Genomic DNA, 25,070 nt, shown 5'->3' on the forward strand with positions numbered 1-25,070 from the left:
GCATTCCCACCAGCAGTGTACAAGGATTCCTGTTTCTCCACATCTCCTTTGTTACTGTCTTACCTTTAGCTGGTGTGAAATGATATCTCATGCGGTTTTAATTTGCATTTTCCTAATGACTACTAATGTTGAGCTTATTTTGTGTATTGTTAGCTATTCATTTATTCTTTAGTGAAATATCTATTCAAACTTTAGCACATTTTTATATTGGGTTATTTTCTTCGGATTTGTAAGAACTTGTATATTCTGGATGCAAGTCATATCAGACATGTATTTGCAAATACTTCAGTCTGTTGCTTGTCTTTTTGTTTTCTTACTGGTATATTAGGAAATACAAAAATGTCAAATTTTGGTGAGGTCAATTTGTCAATTTTTTTTCTAATAGACCATGTTTTTCATATCACTTTTTATCTTTTTAATAGAAAACATACTGTTTATATCATGTATTATAAAACTGATTTCTTTATGACATTGGAGTTTGTTTTAACTCAAGTATTGGAAAATACTTCCTGAAATAATACGTTTTCCCTCTTGTCTCTCCTCTTTCCCTACTCATGTTAAAAAAAAAAAAAAAAAAAATTACATCATCCTAAATTGTTACGTCTGTAGACTAGACCTTAATTGTGAATGATTTTTTTATTTACCACAATTGTCTTCCCATAATGTTAGTCTTTCTGGCTAGCAGAGTGCTTTAGATTCTTAAGCAGTACTTATCATGCATCCTTAAAGGAAGGGTAAAAGGTAAATATACCATCAGAGATCAGATAGCTCTGTCCTGGAGAACAAGATTATATACTACTGGAGTAGTACATATTGACTGTGTTGAACAAAATACTTCATCAGAAAATTATTTCTTGTCAGTGTTGAACATAATACAAACAGACCTACTTTGGCTTACAGGGCAAGTCATAGGTCAGGGAATAGTTTGTATTAGGTGGTTTTCTGTATCTGGAAACCATGGTTTCAGGATGCTCACAAAGAGGCAGAAAAGGAAGCTATAAACCAAATGACTCAGTTATTTTCAGCACTTAGTAGCTTATAGATTGAAAATTTTTCCAGAACATAGAGAAATAAAATTATTTTCACAGGGAATTTCCCTGCTAAATGTATAATGTATGTAAATATTTGATAAAACCACAACCTCTGGTAGCTTAAATGATTAGGTATCTAAACCATTTTTTAAATTAAATTTTCTCGTCTCAGGAGGGTCTGCTCTTTTCATTTAGCTCTAGATACACATACTTTCCTTTCCTTTCTAATGGGTACATAGAAGCAGTTCCCTAAACTGGGGAGAATCAGATGCTAAATCTCTGGTGAACAGGAATAATTGAGGATTTCAATATGAAGTGAGCTTGAAATAGGAAAAAAAAAATTCATTATATTCACACTTATTAAATTGTTCTAAGCATCTGAACGTCAAGGGCAGGACAGGGATAGGAATAATGAATGCTAGTAATAAAAAGCCTTGTTCAGATCCAACTTTTAAACTTCTCTTCTTTTTTAAACTTAATTTCAGTGTGACTAATATTTATTTTAGAGACCAAATGATGTTGAATAATAGTGTGAAAAATACCATTTGAGTAACTTTAAAAAACCTGGGTGAATAATTGTTTAAATGGTCCTTGCCATGATGCAGATTTCTCCCCAATTTGGGAAGAGGATCACCTTCTATTGCCTAAGCTCCTTAGCATCTTTTTAGGACCACATCTTCTGGCATGACCAGGAAATTGTTAGGGGATTATTTAAAATCCTTGAGGCTGCTACCGGATTGAACTGTAATGAATAAAACTATATATATTATTCCATAATGCCAAGATTCTTGATTTGAAAAAGAACAGAAATGACTTGTGGCTTTTGTGACACTTTTGTGGGGAGAATGAAGTCAGCACATATGCAGATATTTATGGTGAATTATTTTTAAAAATATTTTTCTAAGCTTTTAACTTACATATGACATAAATGGAAGAAATATATATGTAGTGAAAATTTTAAAAATCATATGTATTTTATTTACAGTATTAAAATAGAGGTTTGATTAATATGTTGGTCAAATAAATTCAGCTGTATACTTTTAAAAACATAAAGACTCCAACACGTGAAGTTCATAGTTAAAATAGATATACCAATTAACACTCCATGTTCCACATATGAGGATAGTACTATTTGCTGAAAACATGAAAACATGAAAACTTTTAACTCAAATGATAAAGTGATTAAAGTTGAGTTTTGGCAGTTTGCAACATTAAAGCTTGGATTTTTCTGGAGTAGCTTGGTTTTCTGAATATAAACTTAGCTGTTCATACACCTTTAAATTAAAATTCTAAAATATGAAAAAGATTTAACAATGTGTTTTGTTTTCAAAATGTAAATTGCTATTGCATATTTGTTTTTAAGCCTGTGTGTTGGAAGGAAGCAGAAGACTCTTGTGGACTTGTGGTTGCATGGCAGAAATTGTCAGAGTAGGCAGTCTATGGTCATCCTTGATGTCCAAAAATGAGATTGGCAATGAATTGGAGGGAGGTGGGAAGCAGGAAATGTTTGCTTGCAACAGCTGTCATCAGTGCTTTGTGTGAGAATGAGAGGTCTATCAGGGAAACATACAAACAACAGAAGTCAGCTAAAATATAAACTCTCGCCATCTACTTGTTAATGCTTGGAGCTTCATGTTTTCCTAAGAAAAGGATCTTAAGAATCAGGTAAATACAGAACGGGAATCTAGGGGGATTTAAGCAAACCCAGTCAGAAACTTTTTATAGAGATTTTGCAAAAATCAAAAATGGGCTTTTCAGCAGTTAGAACGTTGGCTTTATGTATCAAGGGTATAAGGGCAGCAGAGTGGCTTCTTGCCCAGGCCGGAGCAAACATACAGTGTCATTCCAGGCTCCTTGCTCAAGTCAGCTGGAATGACAATTTTACTACTATAATCTGTTTGCGTTAGTGGCAACTGATATAAGAAGAAACAATTCAAACTGTTTTCCAAACTCAGTATAGAGTTGTCTCTAAAATGTTGTATACCAAATGGCTGTTAGATTTCTTCTGCCCACTTGTAGTGTATTTAAATTATTTTAACTACAAAAATGCACGTCAGTTAAATGCTGTGAGTTGTCCTCAGCTGTTACAATCTGATGAAATCTCAAAAAAACTGTTCTTTTTTTCTTTTCCCTCTTTCTTCTCAAAACAAGTCTTTTAAATGACAAACTTTGTGGATTTACTTTTTGAAGCTTTTTCTCTTTACATAAAAATTTTATTATAGATTTGTTTTTCTGTTTTCTCCATTCATCTGAACTCACCTAATTATATCTTATACTTGTATCTGGAAAGTGTTAGTTAAATAGTTTTTTATTTATTTATTTATTTATTTATTTATTTATTTATTTATGAATGGATGAATGAATGAGGCAGGGTCTCACAGTGTTGCCCAGATTGGTCTCAATCCCTGGGCTCAGGCAGTCCTCCAACCTAGTATCTTCCCAGTATAATGTTAATTTAATCTGACAGAACTATCCCAAAATTTTTCGCAGTACAATTGCGTAGTGAGACTAGCACTATAAGGTAGGAACATATGTGTCCCTATAGAGCCGTCATTGGTGTTTGTATGAGATGATGATGTACAAGGCATTGTTGCTATAGCCAACTCCTTCAAAATAGCCTAGTAAGACAAAAGTTAATTTGTTATTTGCTCATTGTTAAATGTAGCTGAAACATGAAATGTGTTATTCATTGGTTAGACAAGTATTTATTGAGCAGGTACTATATGCCAGTCTCTGTTCAAAGCACTTAAGTATCATCATTAATAAACAAAACAAAGATTCCCATTCTCATGTAGTTTACATTATTGTTGGGAAAAGTAATGTTAGTAAGTAATATTACCCAGGCTGGTAATTTATAAGTAATTTATATAGCATGCCAGAAGGTGGTGTATGCTATGGAAAAAAGGAAAAGGGGGATCATGAATATCTGAAGGAAGATAATAGAAACGTTGAAACCAAGCATATTATTTTAGTGATATCTGTTAAGCATTAAGAAAGCAAAACAGTGAGGAGGAGGAGGATCATGCCAAACGGATTATGAAATCTAAGTAGGACCAGTCTGGAATTTAGTTCCACATTGAGCATCATGTGCAGGGCACTCTGATTTACTCTGAAGTGGTAGAGTAATAAAAGATGAATCGGGCATTTCCTCTTGTTCTCAAGAACCTACTACAATCAGTGAAGGAAGGCAGACATGTAAGCACCTACCTGAATTCAACACAAATTCTAAACAGCAATATATATCTATGTGGTTGCTGAGAGGGAGAAGCAATTAATTCTGACTGGGTAATTGATTAGGAAAGCAAGGAAAGCGCAGCCTAAGCAAAGTTTTGGCAAAGGGAAAGGTAAGTTTGACACAATTTGACCAAGCTTTTTTTATCAGAAAATGATATGCAAATGGAAGAGATCCAAATGACTGTGAAGAAGAGTACAATTAGGTACAACTAGAAGAACAAAGGGAAACAACCTAACAGAAGTTTGTGTCTCCTGGCTGATCTTTCCAATATTTGTCTCATATGCCTTTAAATAATCTATTTGAAAGGAGAATTTTGAAAATGATGAAGCAAAGAGAAACTAAAAGAGGACTAGGGACAATAATTAATAAGAAAAAAAGGCAGTAGAAAATTATAGATTCAGGTAACACCAACCATAATTTTATTGGAGTCCCAGATTAAAGCCATAGTTCCCCATTTACTGATTGGAAAGCTGTCTAAGCCCAACATCAGGACCGCAGAGCTATTACATTTGATATTGAATATCACTGCTTTTTTTTTTAAGGTCATTGTACCTCTATTTGGATTTTTGAGGGAATGAACTATTCACTCAGTTCAGTGATGGCAATACTTGTCTTTTTCTTCTAGTGTCATTTGTCTGAAATTGAGAAACGTGTTCATGCCAAAGCATATTTACTATATTTCTTGGTTTTGTGAAATAAATCAAGGCGATAGAATAGTGATGTTCATCTTCCTAGGTATTTCTATAGTAAAGATTAGCTTAACTTGTTAAAACCACACTAAACATTGATATTTTACAAACCACCAGCTTTTATTTAAATATAAGAAGTTAAACATGAGAAACTAAACCTGTGGCTAAAAGTACTTGCCAGAAGATTTTTTGATACAAAATTTAAAATGAATTACATGACTGATATTTAATTGGAATATGTACACCACAGTATAAGATCTCTCATAGTTTAATATTTAAAATATTAGATGAAAAAACTACTTTGAAGTTCATATGGGACCAAAAAAGAGCCCTCATCGCCAAGTCAATCCTAACCCAAAAGAACAAAGCTGGAGGCATCATGCTACCTGACTTCAAACTATACCACAAGGCTACAGTAACCAAAACAGCATGGTACTGGTACCAAAACAGACATATAAATCAATGGAACAGAACAGAGCCCTCAGAAATAATGCCGCATATCTACAACTATCTGATCTTTGACAAACCTGACAAAAGCAATGAGGAAAGGATTCCCTATTTAATAAATGGTGCTGGGAAAACTGGCTAGTCATATGTAGAAAGCTGAAACTGGATCCCTTCCTTACACCTTATACAAAAATTAATTCAAGATGGATTAAAGACTTACATGTTAGACCTAAAACCATAAAAACCTTAGAAGAAAACTTAGGCATTACCATTCAGGACATAGGCATGGGCAAGGACTTCATGTCTAAAACACCAAAAGCAATGGCAACAAAAGCCAAAATTGACGAATGGGATCTAATTAAACTAAAGAGCTTCTACACAGCAAAAGAAACTACCATCAGAGCGAACAGGCAACCTACAAAATGGGAGAAAATTTTCGCAACCACTCATCTCACAAAGGGCTAATATCCAGAATCTACAATGAACTCAAACAAATTTACAAGAAAAAAACAAACAACCCCATCAAAAAGTGGGCGAAGGGCATGAACAGACACTTCTCCAAAGAAGACATTTATGCAGCTGAAAAACCACATGCAAAAATGCTCATCATCACTGGCCATCAGAGAAATGCAAATCAAAACCACAATGAGATACCATCTCACACCAGTTAGAATGGCCGTCATTAAAAAGTCAGGAAACAACAGGTGCTGGAGAGGATGTGGAGAAATAGGAACACTTTTACACTGTTGGTGGGACTGTAAACTAGTTCAACCATTGTGGAAGTCAGTGTGGCAATTCCTCAGGGATCTGGCACTAGAAATACCATTTGACCCAGCCATCCCATTACTGGGTGTATACTCAAAGGACTATAAATCATGCTGCTATAAAGACACATGCACACGTATGTTTATTGTGGCACTATTCACAATAGCAAAGAGTTGGAACCAACCCAAATGTCCAACAACAATAGACTGGATTAAGCAAATGTGGCACATATACACCATGGAATACTATGCAGCCATAAAAAATGATGAGTTCATGTCCTTTGTAGGGACATGGATGAAACTGGAAAACATCATTCTCAGTAAACCATCGCAAGGACAAAAAACCAAACACTGCATGTTCTCACTCATAGGTGAGAATTGAACAATGAGAACGCATGGACACAGGAAGGGGAACATCACACTCTAGGAACTGTTGTGGGATGGGGGGAGGGGGGAGGGACAGCATTAGGAGATACACCTAATGCTAAATGATGAGTTAATGGGTGCAGCACACCAACATGGCACATGGATACATATGTAACAAACCTGCACGTTGTGCACATGTACCCTAAAACTTAAAGTACAATAAAAAATGATAATAATAAAATATTAGATGAGTATAATTTTTAAAAAAATATATCAGTGTATTAGGCTTGTTAATTTTTATGGGTCATAGTATATGTATATATTTATAGGGTGGGTGAGATATTTTGATACAGGCATACAATGTGTAATAATCACATCAGAGTAAATGGCATAACCATCACTTCAAGCATTATTTTTGTTGCAAACATTCCAGCTATTCTTTTAGTTATTTTTAAATGTACAATATTGTACATTTTGTTGTACAGAATTGTTGACTATAGCGCACCCTGTTTTGCTATCAAATACTAGATCTTATTCATTCTATCTATTTTTGTGCCTTTTAACCATCCCCACTACTCCCACCCTAGCGACCCTTCCCAGCCTCTGGTAACCATCATTCTACTCTCTGTCTCCATGAGTTCAGTTATTTTAATTTTTAGCTCTCACATATGACTGAGAACATACAAAGTTTGTCTTTCTGTGCCTGGCTTATTTCACTTAACATAATGACCTCTGGTTCTATCCATGTTGCTGGCAATGACAGGATCTTATTCTTTTTTATGTCTGAATAGTACTTCATTGTGTGTATGTACCACATTTTTTTTTACCTAGTGGTCTGTTTTTTGTTTTGTTTTGTTTTCTTGGAAGGAGTCTCGCTCTGTTGCCCAGGCTGGAGTGGTGCAATTACCCAGTCTTCTGTTGATGGGCACTTAGGTTTCTTCCAAATCTTGGCTATCGTGAATAGTGCTGCAACAGACATGGAACTGCAGATACTAATTTTGCTTCTTTGGGGTATATACCTAGCGGTGGATCATATAGTAGTACCTATTTTCAATTTTTTGAGTAACCTCTGTACCGTTTTCCATAGTTACTGACCTAATTTACGTTCCTACCAACAGTGAACAAGGGTTCCCTTTTCTCCACATCTTTGCCAGCATTCATTATTGCTTGTCTGTTGGATAAAAGCCATTTGATAATATCTTGCTGAAGTTTTGATTTGCATTTCTCTGATGTCAGTGATGTTGAGCACCTTTTCATATGTTTGCCATTTGTATGTCTTGTGAGAAATGTCTTTTTTGTCCATTTTTAAATTGTGTCATTAGATTCTTTTCCTATGGAGTTATTTGAGCTCCTTATATATTCTACTTATTAATCCCTTGACAGATGGATAGTTAGCACATATTTTCTCCCATTCTGTGGGTTGTCTCTTCACTTTGTTGATTGTTTCCTCCCTTGTACAGAGCTTTTTAACTTGATATGATCCTATTTGTTCATTTTTGTTTTGGTTGTCTGTGCATTTAGGATATTACTCAAGAAACCTTTGCCCAGACCAGGGTTCTGGAAAATTTCTTCAGTGTTTTACTTTAGCAGTTTCATAGTTTGGGGTCTTAAACTTAAGTTTTTAATCCATTTTTATTTGATTTTTGGTTTTTGGTTTTTTTGAGATAGGATCTTTCTCTATCACCCAGGCTGAAATGCAGTGGCACAATTATGGCTCACTGCAGCTTTGACCTCCCTGGACCTCAACCTCAAGTGATTCTCCCACCTCAGACCTTGAGTAGCTAGAACTACAGGTGTGTGCCACCCATGCCCAACTGATTTTTTGTTTGAGGGTTTTGTTGTTGTTGTTGTTTTTGGTAGGGACGGGATTTCACCATGTTACCCAGGCTGGTCTCAAACTCCTGGGCTCAAGCAGTCAGCCTGCCTTGGTCTCCCAAAGTGCTGGGATTACAAGCGTGAGCACTGTGCCTGCTGCTCAGGATGGCTTTGGGTATTTGGGGTCTTTTGTGGTTTCATATAAATTTTAGGATTAGTTTTTCTATTTCTATAAAGAATGTGATTGGTATTTTGATAGGATTGCTTTGAATCCGTAGATTGCTTTGGGTAGTATGGACATTTTAACAATATTGATTGATTCCAGTCAATGAACATGAAATGTCTTTCCATTCCTTTGTGTCCTCTTTAATTTCTTACATCATTGTTTTATAGTTTTCATTGTAGAGATCTTTCACTATTCTAGTTAAGTGTATTCCTAATTATTTCATTTGTGACTATAATAAATGAGATTACTTTCTTGATTTCTTTTTCATCTTGGTGGCTGTTGGCATATAGAAATGCCACTGTGTTTTGAATTTTGATTTTGTATCCTGCTACTTTACTGAATTTATTAGTTCTGTTTTTTTGTAAAATCTTTGGGTTTTTTAAAATATAAGATCATGTCATCTGCAAACAAGGATAATCTGACTTCTTCCTTTCCAGTTTGGATGCTTTATTTTCTTCTCTTGTCTGATTGCTCTAACTGGGACTTCCAGAACTATGTTGAATAACAGTTGTGAAAAGTGGGCATCCTTGTCTTGTTCTAGTTCTTGGAGGAAAGGATTTTAGTTTTTCCCCATTCAGTGTGATACTGGCTATGAGTCTGTCATATATGTCTTTTATCGTGTTTAGGTATGTTCCTTCTGTACCCAGTTTTTTTAGAATTTTTATCATGAAGGGATGTTGAACTTTATCAAATGCTTTTTCAGCATGAATTGATATGACTCTATTATTTTTGTCCTTCATTCTACTGATATGGTGTAGCACATTGATTGATTTGTGTGTGTTGAACCATCCTTGCATCCCTGGGTTAAATCCCACTTGGTCATGATGAATGATCTTTTTAATGTGATGTTGAATTTGCTTTGCTGGTATTTTGTTGAGGATTTTTGCATCAATGTTCATCAGGAATATTGGTCTGTGGTTTTCTTGTTTTCATGTGTCTTCATTTGGTTTTAGAATCAGTGTAATCTAGCATCATAGAATGAGTTTGGAAATACTCTCCTCCTCTACTTTTTTGAATAGTTTGAGTAGGATTGGCAATAGTTCTTTTTTATTTATTTTCATTTTTATCTTTTTTTGTTGTTGTTTTTTTTGAGACGGAGTCTCGCTTTGTCACCCAGGCCGGAGTGCAGTGGCACTATCTTGGCTTACTGCAAGCTCCACCTCCCAGGTTCATGCCATTCTTCTGCCTCAGCCTCCTAAGTAGCTGGGACTACAGGTGCCCATCACCATGCCCGGCTAATTTTTTGTATTTGTAGTAGAGACGAGGTTTCACCATGGTAGCCAGGATGTTCTTAATCTCCTGACCTAGTGATCCGCCTGCCTCGGCCTCCCAAAGTGCTGAGATTACAGGCATGAGCCACCATGCCCAGCCAGCAATAGTTCTTTTTTAAATGTTTGGTAGAATCCAGCAGTGATGCCATTGGGTCCCAGGCTTTTCTTTGCTGGGAGACTTTTTATTATGGTTTTGATCTCATTACTTTGTCTATTCAAGTTTTGCATTTCTTCGTAGTTCAGTCTTGGTAAGTTGTGTATGTCGAGGAATTTATCCATTTCTTCAAGGTTTTCCAATTGATTGGTATATAGTTGCTCATAGTAGTCTCTAATGATCCTTTGAATTTCTGTGGTATCGGTTGTAATGTCATTTTCATCTCTGATTTCAATTTATTTGGGTCTTCTCTTTTTTTCTTAGTCTGGCTAAAAGTTTGTCAATTTTATCTTCTCCAAGAAAAACTTTTCATTTTGTTGATCTTTTGTATTTTTTTTGTTTCAATTTCATTTAGTTCTGCTCTAATCTTTATTTCTTTCCTTCTACTAAGTTTGGGTATAATTTACTTTGTTCTTTAAGAAGCATCATTAAGTTGTTTATTTGACTTTTCTTTCTTTTTTTTTTTGAGACAGAGCCTCGCTCTGTTGCCCTGGCTGGAGTGCAGTGGTGTGATCTTGGCTCATTGCAACCTTTGCCCCCCAGGTTCAAGCAATTCTCCTGCCTTAGCCTCCCGAGTAGCTGGGATTACAAATGCCCACCACCACACCTGGCTAATTTTTGTGTTTTTAGTAGAGGCAGGGTTTCACCATGTTGGCCAGGCTGGTCTCAAACTCCTGACCTCAAGTGATCCACCTGCCTCGGCCTCCCAAAGTGCTGGGATTACAGGCATTAGCCACTGCTCCCGGCCTCTGCCTTTTTTATGTAGGCACTTACTGCTATAAACTTTCCTCTTAGTAGTGCTTTCACTGTATCCTATAGGTTTTGGTATGTTGTGTTTCCATTTTAATTTGTTTCAAGAAATCTGTTAATTTCCTTCTTCTTCATTGACCCGCTGATCATAAGGAGCATATTGTTTAATCTCCATGTGTTTGTATAGTATCCAGAGTTCCTCTTGTTACTCATGTCTAGTTTTATTCCATTGTGGTCATAGAAGATACTTCATAAGATTTTTTTTTAATTCTTTAAGACTCGTTCTGTGACCTAACATATGGTCTGCCCTTGAGAATGATCCATGTGCTGAGAAGAAGAATGTATATTCTGCAGCCATTGGATGAAATGTTCTGTAAATATCTGTTAGATCCATTTGGGCTGTAATGCAGATTAAGTCAAATGTTTCTTTTGATTTTCTGTCTGGATGATCTGTCCAATGCTGAAAGTGGGGTGTTGAGGTCTCCAGCTATTATTGTATTCAAGTCTGTCTATCTCTTTAGCTCTAATAATAATTGGGTGCTCCAGTGTTAGGTGCATATGTATTTGGGTGCTCCAGTGTTAGCTGCATATATATTTACAATTGTTATATCCTCTTGCTGAATTGACGCCTTTATCATTATGTAGTGACCTTGTTTGTCTCTTTTTATAGTTTTTGTCGTGAAATCTATTTTGTCTGATATAAGTATGGCTACTCCTATTCTTTTTTTATTTCCATTTACATGGAATATCTTTTTTATCTCTTTATTTTCAGTCTGTATATGTCTTTGTAGGTTAAGTGTGTTTCTTGTAGGCCACAGATAACTGGCTCTTGTTTTTTTTTGGTTTGTTTTTTGTTTGTTTTTTTGTCCATTCAGCCACCCTGTGTTTTTTGATTGCAAAGTTTATTCCATTTATGTTCAAGGTTGTTATTGATGAGGAAAGACTTACTCCTGCCATTTTGTTATTTGTTTTCTCATTGTTTTGTGGTCTTCTTTCTTTCCTTCCTGTTCTCCTTGTTGTGAACGTGCTTTTTTTTCTGGCAGTATATTTTAATTTCTTGCTTTTTATTTTTTGTATATCTGTTGTTGGCTTTTTGGTTTGAGATTACCGTGAAGCTTGCATATAACATCTGGTTTTTGTTTTTGTTTTTGAGATAGGGTCTCACTTTGTCACCCAGGGTGGAGTGCAGTGGCGTGATCTTAGCTCACTGCAACCCCCACCTCCTGGGCTCAAGTGATCCCCCCACCTTAGCCTCTCTAGTAACTGAGATAACAGTTGCACACCACCATGCTCAGCTAATTTTTTGTAGTGTTTTGTAGAGATGGGGTTTTGCCCTGTTGCCCAGGCTGGTCTTGAGCTCCTGAGCTCAAGCAATCCACCTGCCCTGGCCTCCCAAAGTACTGGGATTACAGGCGTAAGCCACCGCACCCAGCCACAGATAACATCTTATAACCCATTTATTTCAAACTGATAACAAGTTAACACTGATTGCAAAAACAAACCAACTAATAAGCAAAGAGAAAACTAATAAAAACTCTCTACACTTTTAACTTCATCTCCCCTGCTTTTTAGCTTTTTATTGTTTCTATTTATATCTTACACTATCTGTGTCTTAAAAAGTTGTAGTTATTATATTTGATAGGTTCAACTTTTAGGCTTTCTTTTTTTTTTTGAGACAGGGTCTGGCTCTGTCGCCCAGGCTGGAGTGCAGTGGCACAATCTCGGCTCACTGCAAGCTCCGCCTCCCGGGTTCATGCCATTCTCCTGCCTCAGCCTCTCCGAGTAGCTGGGAATACAGGCGCCCGCCACCACGCCCGGCTAATTTTTTTTTTTAGTATTTTTAGTAGAGACGGGGTTTCACCGTGGTCTCGATCTCCTGACCTCGTGATCCACCCGCCTCGGCCTCCCAAAGTGCTGGGATTACAAGCGTGAGCCACCGCGCCCGGCCAACTTTTAGGCTTTCTATTCAAGATATGAGTAGTTTATAAATCACAATTACAGTGGTCTGTGAACTATACTGTTACAGTGAGTTTTGTACCTAAGATAATTTCTTATTGCTCATTAATGTCCGTTTCTTTCAGATTGAAGAACTCTAGCATTTCTTGTAGCACAGGTCTGGTGTTAATTAAATCCCTTAGCTTTTGTTTGTCTGGGAAAGCTTTTGTTTCTCCTTCATGTTTTAAGGATGTTTTCCCTGGATACACTATTCTACAATAGAATTTTTTTTCTCTTCAGCACTTTAAATATGTCATGCCACTCTTTACTGGCCTGTAAGGTTTCCACTGAGAAGTCTGTTGCCAGATGTAGTGGAGCTCTTTTGTGTGTTGTTTCTTTTCTTTTGTTCCTTTTAGGGTCCTTTCTTTATCCTTCACCTTTGGGAAGGTACCTTGAGATAGTGTTATTTGGGTTAAATCTGCTTGGTGTTCTATTAGCTTCTTTTACTTGACTATTGATATATTTCTCTTAGTTCTCTGTTATTATCCCTTTGAATAAACATTCTACCCCAGTCTCTCTCTATCTCCTCTTTAATGCCCAAGGCAGGTCCAGAAATGCTGTCCAGGAGCCAGGGCCTGGAGTCAGGAACCTTGAAATCTACTTGGTGTTCCATTCTAGTGCAGTGGAGCAGGCACCAAAGCCACAAGATAAAGTCCTTCCCACTCTTCCTTCACCTTCCCTCATGTAGAAGGAGTCTCACCACCCCAGGCCCATGGCAAGTACTGCCTGGCTACTGCTAATGTTCACTCAGGGCCCAAGAGCTCTTCATTCAGCTTGTGGTGAATGCTGCTAGGCCTGGGTCTCTCCCTTCAGGGTAGGTGGCTCCCCTTTGGTCCAAGGCAGGTCCAGAAATGCCATCCAGGAGCCAAGGCCTGGAATTGGGGAACCCAGAAGCTCTCTTGGTGCTTTACCCCTGTGGCCAAGCTGGTACCCTATCTATAATACAAAGCCCCCTTCACTCCTGCCTCTCTTTTCCTCAAGCAGGAGTCCTCCCTCCAACAGGGAATACACAGAGTCACACCTAAGATCAGCATGGCCCTGGGTCTCATCCAAGGCCTGTGGCAAGTGCTGTGTGAGTACTGCTGATGTTGATTCAAGGCTCAAGGGCTCTTTAGTCAACAAATAATGAATCTTGCCAGTACTGGGTCCTTCCTTTCAAGGTGTAGCAGGTTCCCTTCTGGCCCGAGGTGTGTCTAGAAAAGTCTTCTGGGAGCTAGGGCCGGAAATATGGGCCCCAGAACTCTTCCTGCAGCCCTGTTCTACTGTGGCTGAGCTGGTATCCACGTTCCAAGGCAAAGTCCTCTTTACTCTCTCCTCTCTTCTCCTCAGGTGGAAGGAAGGAGTCTCCCAGAGCTGTGAGCTGCACTACTTGGGGTTAGTGGAGGGGTGACGTTAGCACTCCCTTGGCCACCCCAGCTGGTGTCTCACTAGGTCACATGCACCCAAAGTTTTAATATGATGTTAAAACCAGGTACTAGGATTGCTCACCTGATTTTTGGGTCTTATGAAGGTGCTTTCCTATGTGAATAGTTGTTCAGTTTGGTGTTCCTTCAGGGGGACAGGGAAACAATCGTTGGAGGGTATTACTTGGCTATCTTGTTCTGCCTTCCTTCGTAGGCTTTTTTTTCTTAATACAGCATTTTGCTGAACTCCATTTTATACATTTCTATTATCATTTTTACTCACTATTAATGAAAAATATTCTTTTAATTAAAACGTATCAAACCATTTTAGTGTGAGCCATTTTAATAAACGAACTCTCCTAGAACCTTGCTTTGAAATTATATACTGTGCCATTAATATTGCCATAATGGTAACCAGAAATTTCTGTCGCTCACGTAGCTGTTAAGATTTTATTTGAATTTTGCTTTAATGTGAATAGAAGATACTTATTTTCATTAATCTTCTTTTCAAATTACTCTTCAGTTTATCAGCTTAAAAAGTACCCTATAATTATTTTTATTTTCTTATGAAAAATAGTGTTTTGGGGGCTTTTGTTTGTTTTTTCATTTTGTTTCTTACTGCAGAAAATATTTCAAGCACAGAGAGCTGTGATTTATTAGTATATAATATACAGGGTACTTTACTTTGCATTAGCAAGGTCTCTATTACTGCTCTTTGAAGCCATAAAACAGAATTAAAAGAAAGTGGCAAAGATGAATAAGGAATGAAAAATAAGGTTTTAAAAAGAGATTTAAATCTGTTTAGCTTTAAAGTGGGAAGGAAGGAGGCACTCACCGTACTGAGAGTCAGGATACCTGGCTTCATGGGCTGCTCTACTGCCAGTGAGTGAATCACTTTAGACAAGTCACTCCACTGTTTCCTAATCATAAAATGAGAGGATTTGAATAGATCAGGAGTCAGCAACTTTTTTATTAAAAGGCAGCTAGTAAGTATTTTAGGCTTTGCAGGCCACATGGCCTGTATCACTACTTAGCTCTGATATAAATGATACTGTGTTTAAATGAATAAGCAGGGTTCTGTTCAAGTAAAACTTTATTAACAAAAACAGGTAGCAGGCTATATTTGGTCCACAGATTATCGTTTGCTGGTGTTTATACTAGGTGATCTTTTAAGATTTCTCATCTGGGTGCGATGGCCCATGCCTGTAGTCCCAGCCATTTGGGAAGCCAAGGTGGGCTGATTGCTTTGAGCTCAGGAGTTCAAGACTAGCCTGGGCAATGTGGCAAAACCCTGTCTCTACAAAAAATTAGCCAGGAGTGGTGGTGCATGCCTACTCGGAAGGCTAAGGTAGAATCGCTTGAACCTGGGAAGCAGAGGTTGCAGTGAGCCAAGATCACACCAGTGCACTCTAGCCTGGGTGACAAAATGAGACCCTGTCTCAAAAAAAAAAAAAAGAATTCTTTTGCATCTACATTCTGTGATACTGCTTTATTATCAACATCACATATATGAAAGGGACTGGTGTTCAATTCTTTTCTATCCTGTATCAGTTAGGGGCCAGTCAGGAGACATAAACCGCATACTTATTTTAACAGAATAAGGGTTGAATTTGATAATATAAATAATTGTTGGCTGGTCACGGTGACTTATGCCTGTAATCCCAGCACTTTGGGAGGCCAAGGTACAAGGATCATTTGAGGCCAGGGGTTCAAGACTAGCTTGGGCAATGTGGCAAGGCCCTATCTCTACAAAACAAATCGTTTTTAAATATTAGCCAGGTACAGTGGTGTGTGCCTGCTTCAGCCTCCCAGCTACTTCAGAGGCTGAGACAGGAGGATGGCTTGAGCCCAGGAGATTGAGACTGCAGTGGGCTGTGATTGTGCCACTGTACTCCAGCCTGGGTGGCAGAGTGACTAGTTTATCTCAAAAAAGAAAAAAAAATCATTAACTAGGTTTAAAGAACTGAGAAGGTAGTAAGAAAGCCTTGAGGTATCATAGATTTAACAACTGCAGGAAGTAGTTACCACCTGTGGACCTGAGGAAACAAAAAGAGGCAAGAATTATTAAACTATACAAGATTGGAAGAAAGCCCTCACAAAGCTGACACTTACATCTCCATGAAGGGGATCCTGCTCAGCTGAGGCTAATAGAAGGGCTCCAAGAAGGGCTCTGTGGAGATTAGACCCAGACCACTAAGAACAATGCACTGGTCACCCAGTGCCATTCAGTATCTCTGAAGACGTGAGATGAGGTCAGTCCTGCCTCCCTTGGAAAAACTGCAAACTAGATTCAACTGCTGCTCCTGGAATGAACTGCCAATGCTTGGCTGAACAAGTAATGCTGATAGGAACAGGAAGGGGCAAATTATTTCTCCAGTAACCTTAACAATTAACAAAGTCCATCTTTTTGGCTAACCAGCATCCATACTCACCCTTCTATATATATTTGAGCTTCCAAACTATACATGTTTCAAACTCCAAACATTTTCAGCACAACAAACTCTGTATTTTAACCTAACAAGATGCAAGTATCTTTCATGTAATTGAAGACATATTTACCTCTCCAAAATGAGGCTAGTTCCAGCAGTCACTTTTACTATGTTTAGATGATATAACACTATCCATCTCTGGCTATGTTAGTTATTCCTCAAACTCTGGCACAGTCCTATCTGAATGGTTTGTTATCTAAAAACTAAATTGGAAAGTTAATTTACATCAAAGCTTGCATTTATAAAATAAGAGAAAGGAGAGGAGAAAAAGAATAAATTAGTATAACACACACACACATATATATAACAAAAGCAAGGAACAAAATATGCATAGCTGCTACAGTCGTCATTTCTGTAGCTAGTTATGAAACTGAGATTGATTTTTTTTTTCTTTAAGAGACAGAGTCTCACTCTGTCGCCCAGACTGGAGTTCAGTGGTGCTCACTGCAGCCTCAAACTTCTGGGCTCAAGCAATTCTCTCACCTCAGCCTCCCAAGTAGCTGGCACTACGGGCATGCACACTATACCCAATCAGTTTTTTTGTTGTTGTTTAATTTGCAGAGATGAGGTCTTGCTTTGATGCCCAGGCTGGTCTTAAAGTCCTGGCCTCAAGAGATCCTCCCACCTCAGCCTTCTTAGTAGCTGAGATTACAGGCACAAGCCACCGCACCCAGCTGATATTTGTAACTTTTTTCATCTACTGCCTATCACATGTGTCCTTTGCCCTAAGCCAGGACCACATCTAGTCAGAGTTCTTTCCCTGGTAGGATGTCCTAAATCTTCATTCTTGGTGGGTCTGAATCCCTAGTAGTCCTCTTTTTTTTAGTAGCTACATAGATATCGATAAAGAATCAAACAAAAGAAAATAGACTTTGGTTAAAGCAGGAGGCATTGGATTAAACATAAGGAACAACTATGGGCCAGGGCCACCCCCTGAATCTTGGCCTAAACTCCTCTCAACCCCCAAAAAAGAAAGAATTCATGGAAACATTAGAACAGCAATAGGGATGGTTTTGTCATTGTCCCTAATGTTTTAAAATAAGAGATTAGATACTTATCTCTTCTGGGTAGTTTTAACTGCAGAATGCTGAGATAAAGATTTTTTTAAATACTTTTACTACTCTTTTACTCGTCTGTTGTAAAATGTGGCATCTAACTTCCCTTTCTTAGTTTAAGTTCCCTAAACTAGCTTTCAAATACTTATTTCTTTATAGAAATTATATCTACAATTTGGATAAATTCCTTTAGCTGGATTTCCAGTAGACCTAGATAACGAAGACAGGAAATATAAAACGTGTGTATTGTTAAGCACATTTTAATCAGCTCTTACCATAGTTGAACACAGAGAAGAACATTAATGTTATTAAATGTAAAACTCTTTATATATTAATAATAGTGATGAGCTGACTCTGAATTTTCAGCCTGCCAAGAAATCTTTTAAAAAGAGCTTTTACTGCAAATCTTGCTTATTTGAGATAGAAAAGTAGGATAATTATATATTATAACTAAATGAAGATCAAATAAAAGCAGAGATCTAGAGCAGACAGGACACATCCTGGCACTCTTTATGATAACTGGTCCAAAGTGTCAGTAAAACAACTGGGCATTTCAGAGTTATGTTGTAAAAGTTGGTTCAAACACTTAATTATAAAAATGTCTTTTGAAGCTTAAAGTACCATAAAATGTGCCAGTTATATTTCACAGAATATCACTTTGATTTCTCTGTAAATCAAATCTGAGTTGTTAATTTTTCGTTGTATTCTTGAAATTAGCTGATTCTACCTTTTAAACCAAATAAAGCTAGTGTAATCTACCATGTTATAGAACAGGAAAGAATTTTCCTCTGCCTTTGTAGATGCAATACAAAAGAAAGTCAGCAAGCCTGTTCTTGAAACCATGCTTTACCCAAACAGCCCTTGGTCCCCTTTCAACAAATTAATTTAATAAGCATTTTTGAGCACCTATTTTATGCCAGGCATAATGCATTTACTGAGAATAGAATGTAAATAAGACATAGTCTCTGCTTATGTAGAGCTATTAGAATACTACAGCTTAAGCCATACTCAGATGTTGAAAGATCAACAGGTATATCACTCTGCTATTGGTACAATGATGCTGTATAACAAACTATACAAAAATATAGCAGCTCAGCATAATCGTTTATTTTTACTCACCCATCTCAGGTTAACTACGGGTTGATTGGTCTAGGCAGAGTTTGGTTAGGTTTGGCTCCAAGCTGGAGACTGGCTCCAAATCTGCCTTATTCTATCCTCCTTGGACCAGTGGGCTAACTGGACATATTCTTTCATAGTGTTGGCAGAACCAAAAAAGACAAGCCTGGTTCTACAAACACATTTTAAGTCCTTCCTTGTATCACATCTTCTAATATACCATTAGTTAAAGCAAGTCAGATGATCAAACCCAAAGTCAAGGGGAAGGAAGTGTACTCAACCTCTAATGGGAATTACTGCAAAATGGGATTCAGGGTCTGGTGGGGAGAACTGCAAAGACAGATGAGAAAGAGCATGTATATAAGAAAGGCTGAAGAACTGGGGGCAGTATTTCAGTTTGCTACAGGCATGTTTTGGGGAGCAGCAAGTGCAGAGATAACCAGTAGCTCCCTTCCACTGCCTTTGTTGGACTATTATGACCCAGCAAAATGCCAGTGTTGCCAGAGTGTTTCACCTTGCCTTTGCAAGGAGAAACTGGGTTATCATTGTGTCTTGAATGTTGAGAACATGGATTGAAAGATTCATTGTAATATTAAAGTTATTTAATTGAGTAATTTGGGGAGATAGTATAAAGTTAAAAGATTTCTCAACTTCTTGTGTTGAGAAACTACCTATTTTTATAGTATGTATATGGAAAGTAAGCTGCTAATAGTGTGTGCGGCTTGCTGGCATTGGAGAGGCACAGGAAAAGAGCAAAGAAGTCGTTACCAGCCTGGGCAACAAAGAGAGACTCTGTCTCTACAAATAGTAATTTTTAAAAATTATCTGAGCATGGTGATGCATGCCTGTAGTTCTAGCTACTTGGGAGTCTCAAGTGGGAGGAGACCCTAAGCCTGGGAGGTCAAGGCTGCAGTGAGCTATGACTGCACCACTGCACTCTAATCTGGGCGACAGAGTGAGACTTCGTCTCAAAAGAAAAGGAACTCATTACCTTCTCCTGTTGCCAATATCACTCCCAAATATATTTACCATACTCTAAATGTCATGATATCAAGAGTTTACTCTGTTACAATAGTTGCAACAGTTTCTGAGCTCTACGTGGTCCTTGTGCAGAGGAAGATTTTTGGTGAAAGCTTCTGCTTAGAATCAGTTACAGGTTGCGTATCCCTAATCTGAAATGCTCCAAATTCATAACTTTTTGAGTGCTGACTTGATGCTCAAAAGGAAATGCTCATTGGAGCATTTCATATTTCAGATTTTTGGATTATGAGTGCTGAACCAGTAAGTATAATGTAAATATTTCAGAATCTCCTCCAAAATTCAAAATTTAAAACACTTTTAGTCCCAGGTATTTCAGGGAAGGGATACTCAACCTGTATCAGTCTTCTTAATCAACTGACTTGTCTCCCTGGGCCAATGGTATGGCCTCTGTTTGGGATTAATGACCCATTTTCAGAACTGCTGTGGAATACATATGAATTGGAATCTATATCTGTGAAAAGTCGGATATCCTAATACAAAGGACTCATATAATGACTAATGTTTTGTAACTACTTAGTAAGTGTTTTAGGTAATATTTATGTTCAAAATATCCAGGAAGGGAAGGGAGATGATGCTTGTAGTAATAGTTTTAGTAAAATTAGGGGAATAGTTGTGCTCAGACTCTCCTAATAATATTGTCTTAATATGGGAGAGGCCAAAAATTACCCATAGGGATTCTTAGCAAAGACATAGAAATCTTCCAAGCATCTCTCCAGGCAAGAAGCCCATTCATTTCTCTTAAGAGACTAGACAGAATGTCTTCATTGTTGCACTGTCTGATTTTTTTGTTTCCCTTTAAAATAAAAGCCATAATTCAAGAAAAGCATGTGGCACACTACCCAGCACATTACAGCTGTTTAATAAATACATGTTCATTCCTTTTAGTTCTTTTCACCTTAGTAATAAACTTTTAAAAAGATTATTCCTTCTTCTTTTTGATATAAGCAGAAGAATCATCTATACCATCAAGAGAAAGAGGGGGTAAAAGGTAGAGAAATAGAACCATATTGCTAATAACAAGAGTTATGCAAAGTGGAAATATGGTGTATCAAGAGATAGTGACATGTTCAGGCGTAAGCTATACAACTACATTGAAAGAGATAACAGAGTTGAGCATTACACAGGTGCTGGATGGGACAGCCCTTAAGGTCCATTCCATTCCTGTAATTTTAATAAAATTTTAATAAAATATTCTTTTGACTGCTATCTGCTACATTCTTTAGTAAAATGTTTCCTTGCTCATCTTTTTTCTTTCCTATACACTGATTAGAAACTATGGTAAAGGTATTGTTACGGCACAGTGCTGACATTTTTTACTAACAATTTTGTTATATTTGTTAAAGGAATGAACAGATTAACAAATGAATATCAGTACCCAATGTCAATCATCATAAACAACTTATATATGAGGTTGGAGATGTAAGTTTACTTACTGTCAAATTCTTGTTTCCTTGTGCTGAGGGAATTCTGAGCTGTCTCCCCTTCCTCTTTTGCTTCTTAGTTTATATTGAAGAGCTTATTTATAATCAGCTATTCGGTAAGGTAGTATATATCATTGGTGGCAAAACTGGATTTGTTGATTAAAATTTTGGATTATAAAGTCTTTGAGGCAAATGACCATGTAATCTCAGCACATCATACAATACAGAAATATACTCCTCAAGTATTTGGTGGCAAAACATTTGAGGCCCAGCCGCTATAAAAAGATAATCTTAGGGGTTTTTTTTTCCCTCTCACCAACTCAAACCAGTTGTTAGTAATAAGTTGGTAGCCAATATTTTCTTCCTTTTTTTGTGTTGTTGTTGTTGTTGTTTGAAACAGGGTCTCTCTGTTGCCCAGGCTGTAGTGCAATGGCATGATCATGGCTGGCTGCAGCCTTGACCTCCCAGCCACAGTCAATCCTCCCATCTCAGCCTCCTGAGTAGCTGTGGCTACAGGTGCACACCACCACGCCTGTCTAATTTTTTTGTGCATTTTTTGTGGAGACGGGGTTTCGCCATGTTGCCCAGGCTGGTCTTGAACTCCTGGGCTCAAGCGATCCACCCTCCTCAGCCTCCCAAAGTCCTGGGATTACTAGCATGAACCACTGGTAGCTAGTATTTTCAGACAATAAAATTGATACTCTAGTATTTCTTATAATTTGAAACATTTTTGTAAAATGAATGTTTTCTTTCACTCAGTTTTTAGTAAAAACCCATTTACTATTTCTTTTGATAACAAAGAAACTTCCTTTTTGTTACTGTCTCTGCAGCTTTCATGATCCAGACATTCAGAAGCAAGATGGCATTTTAAGCTTTTGGACTAGCATTTTGTTTTTCATTTTAAATCTCAAATCTACCATTATCTATTTCTTTTATGAAGTAAGGGTTTATGTTTATTTGCTTAGTTTGTTTTGCTTTTTGAATAGGAAATATTTAATCCTTCTGTTTAAGGTTATAGAACCTCTTAGCCAGCACAGGTTTATTATGTACTATCTTAAAGAGCAAGTGAAATGAAGGGTTATTATTTTTTACAAACCACTTATTTGGATTTTTAAAGGCATAAAATACATGTATTTTATATATATTACATATTTTGCATATGTATTTTTTGGCTGCAGTAAGCCCTGATTCCAAAGTTCTGGAGATACAGACTAGCTGAAAGACATTTTCTGAACTTAAATATTCTAACTAAACTTTTCTTTCTTGTCAGCCACCAGCTCTGCCCATTTGGAAGACCTTGCTTACCTGGATGAGCAGAGACATACACCTTTGAGAACTTCTCTACGAATGCCAAGACAGAGTATGGGCGGTGCTCGCACACAGCAGGATTTAAGAGGTTAGAACCACAGAAGGGCTTTAAGGATGCCCGGGAACAGATGGAAATGGGCAAAAGCCAAAAAGTTCTTTGTTTCCTATTCCCATACTTATTTAAACCTCCCTTAAGAAGTGAAATGATCCATTTTAGCATGTGACCAGTTCATTTCTGCTGAGTCTAGAGAAAGATAAACACAAATACATTGTACTCCTCATAGACAGGCATTGTGTAATTATCAACATTTGGAAGCATTAGTTCCTCGAAATTCTGAAAGAAAACAAATGTAAAGGGGCTGTGGTAATGAGGGAAATAATCTTTCTAAGATCTTGGATTTCAGAAGTGACTGTGGACAAGATTCAGCCCTAGCCATATTGCAGGTGAACTATGCTGATCATAATGTACAGGTTGAGCATCCCTAATCCGAAAATCCAAAATCCAAAATGCTTCGAAATCCAAAACTTTCTGAGTGCCAACATGACACCACAAGTGGAAAATTCCACACCTAGCCTCATGTGATGGGTTGCAGTGAAAACTTTGTTTCACAAAATGTTGAGTAAAATTACCTTCAGGCTGTGTGTATAAGGTGTGTATGAAACATATGAATTTCTTGTTTAGACCCAAGTCCTATCTCCAAGATCTTTCATTACATATATGCAAATATTCCAAAGTCCAAAAAAATCTGAAATTCAAAACACTTCTGATCCCAAGCATTTTAGATAAGGGATACTCAGACTGTATTTTGCTAGGGAATTTTTTTTCATTTTTGTTTTAGTGGCCATTTCTAGTAACATGCAATACTTTAATTATCTTGGTCTTTTAGAAAGTGCCTATAATCCTGGCCTAGCAAGATCTACACAACCTATCCTTTTCTCACGCAGGTACCTGTTGCCTTACCTTCTTTGTGGCATGCTACACGCTTCTCCAAGCTGGCACTGGATCTTTTTTAAAGACTGTCATTTTGTTTTAATGATGGTCTAGTTGAGGAGCCTCTTATTGGTATTTCTGTGCCTCTCGTTTGCTCAAAATGAGCCAAACTGTCTCTGATAGCTTTTAACAGATAGTCTCCTTTCTCTGGTATGTTAGCAATCTCTATCTCTACCACAGGTGTGTTTTTAATTTTATCCTACAGATTATTTTCATCTTTCTTTAGCTCTCTTCCTCACCCCTTGTCCTATTCCCTACTCTAAGCACTATAGTGCCACGTGCACAATTTCCACAGGAAGGAATTTATACATGCCTGCTGTCCACTCTAGACATCATTATGCTAACAGTTTTTCAGTGATAGCTAAGCAAATAGGAGCATAAAATAATTGATTGTATTGCAACAATTACCATACCTCCCATCAACAGCAGTTAGTTGATAGCCTCAATCATACTATTAGTTTCCAGTCCTTTTGTCCATCCTGCTTGCCAGTTCTTCAGTTTGTCATATACCAGTTGCGTGGCATATGCAACTGTGTATTTACAGTCCAGAAAATGGAAATATATCAAGCACTATTTTAGATTGATTACATCTAAAGCCTGAATAAATTTGATCAAGAGACCAAATAATTGATTTGTGCCCCGACCAGAATGCACAGCCGTAGTAAAGAGGATTGGACAGAACTACTGATCTATATGGACCTTCAGATTTGATTGAAAATCTGCCACGTTGGCATCATCTTCCATCTCATTACTAAAAAACATACTGACATTGTTGACTTTATTTTCTGCTTTACTAATCATTGAATAATAGATGTTATACTATATAGAAAACAAAATTATTTGACAGATTTCAGCAGTGAAATTTTTGGGAAACCTTTATATTGAGTTCTGTTGATATGTGATAGCACCTATCTGCTTCTAGTATCTGAAGATTTAATAAGGTCTTTAACAGATACATTCTGGTGAGCTTGATGTTTACAAATACCAGTTTTATCTGGAATGCAACAAAGATCTTTTCCATTGCATTGATCTTCAGCCGAAACATTCAGTGAAACAACAAAAGCACATTCAAAGATTTTTCCAAAGCTTACCTAAATCTTTAGGAAGGGTTCTGACTGAATAATGAATTTCTAAAAATACTAATTTCATATTCCTTGCAAATAATGTCTTAACTTATTGTTTACATTAATACTTAAGCTGGAGTTTGTCCATTGATGAAGATGCTATGATGTTAGTATTTCAGTTCCTTGAAGTCATCTTTATTTTTCAAGAGCTTTCCTTTTAGCAGTCTAAATGGTTAGAACATGCCATCCAGCTGAGTACATTGATCCATAAGAAGCAAGGTGTTTACTTAGCACTGTAAAGTACACTAAAAGTAGTAATAACTTTCAGAATTTTCAGAATTTAGAGTCCCTGAACAATAATCTTCTCTCAAAAAGTAACATGTTATCTTGATTATTGTTTACAGATGAATTGTATGGCTTAGGATACAACTTAAAACAC

General features: G+C 37.2%; 1 protein-coding gene across 9 annotated transcripts in view; it reads left to right on the forward strand.

Annotated features, from left to right (window-relative positions):
• TANC2 (tetratricopeptide repeat, ankyrin repeat and coiled-coil containing 2) overlaps positions 1-25,070 on the forward strand; it is a 489,961-nt gene that overhangs the window by 305,850 nt on the left and 159,041 nt on the right. For all 9 annotated transcript variants that reach the window (XM_055258661.2, XM_055258667.2, XM_055258668.2 and 6 more), the window contains one exon: positions 22,539-22,664. In XM_055258661.2, coding sequence (XP_055114636.1) covers positions 22,539-22,664 — 126 coding nt within the window. The remainder of the gene's footprint in view (positions 1-22,538; positions 22,665-25,070) is intronic.

Source organism: Symphalangus syndactylus, chromosome 20, assembly GCF_028878055.3.
Source record: "Symphalangus syndactylus isolate Jambi chromosome 20, NHGRI_mSymSyn1-v2.1_pri, whole genome shotgun sequence".
Classification (NCBI taxonomy): domain Eukaryota; kingdom Metazoa; phylum Chordata; class Mammalia; order Primates; family Hylobatidae; genus Symphalangus; species Symphalangus syndactylus.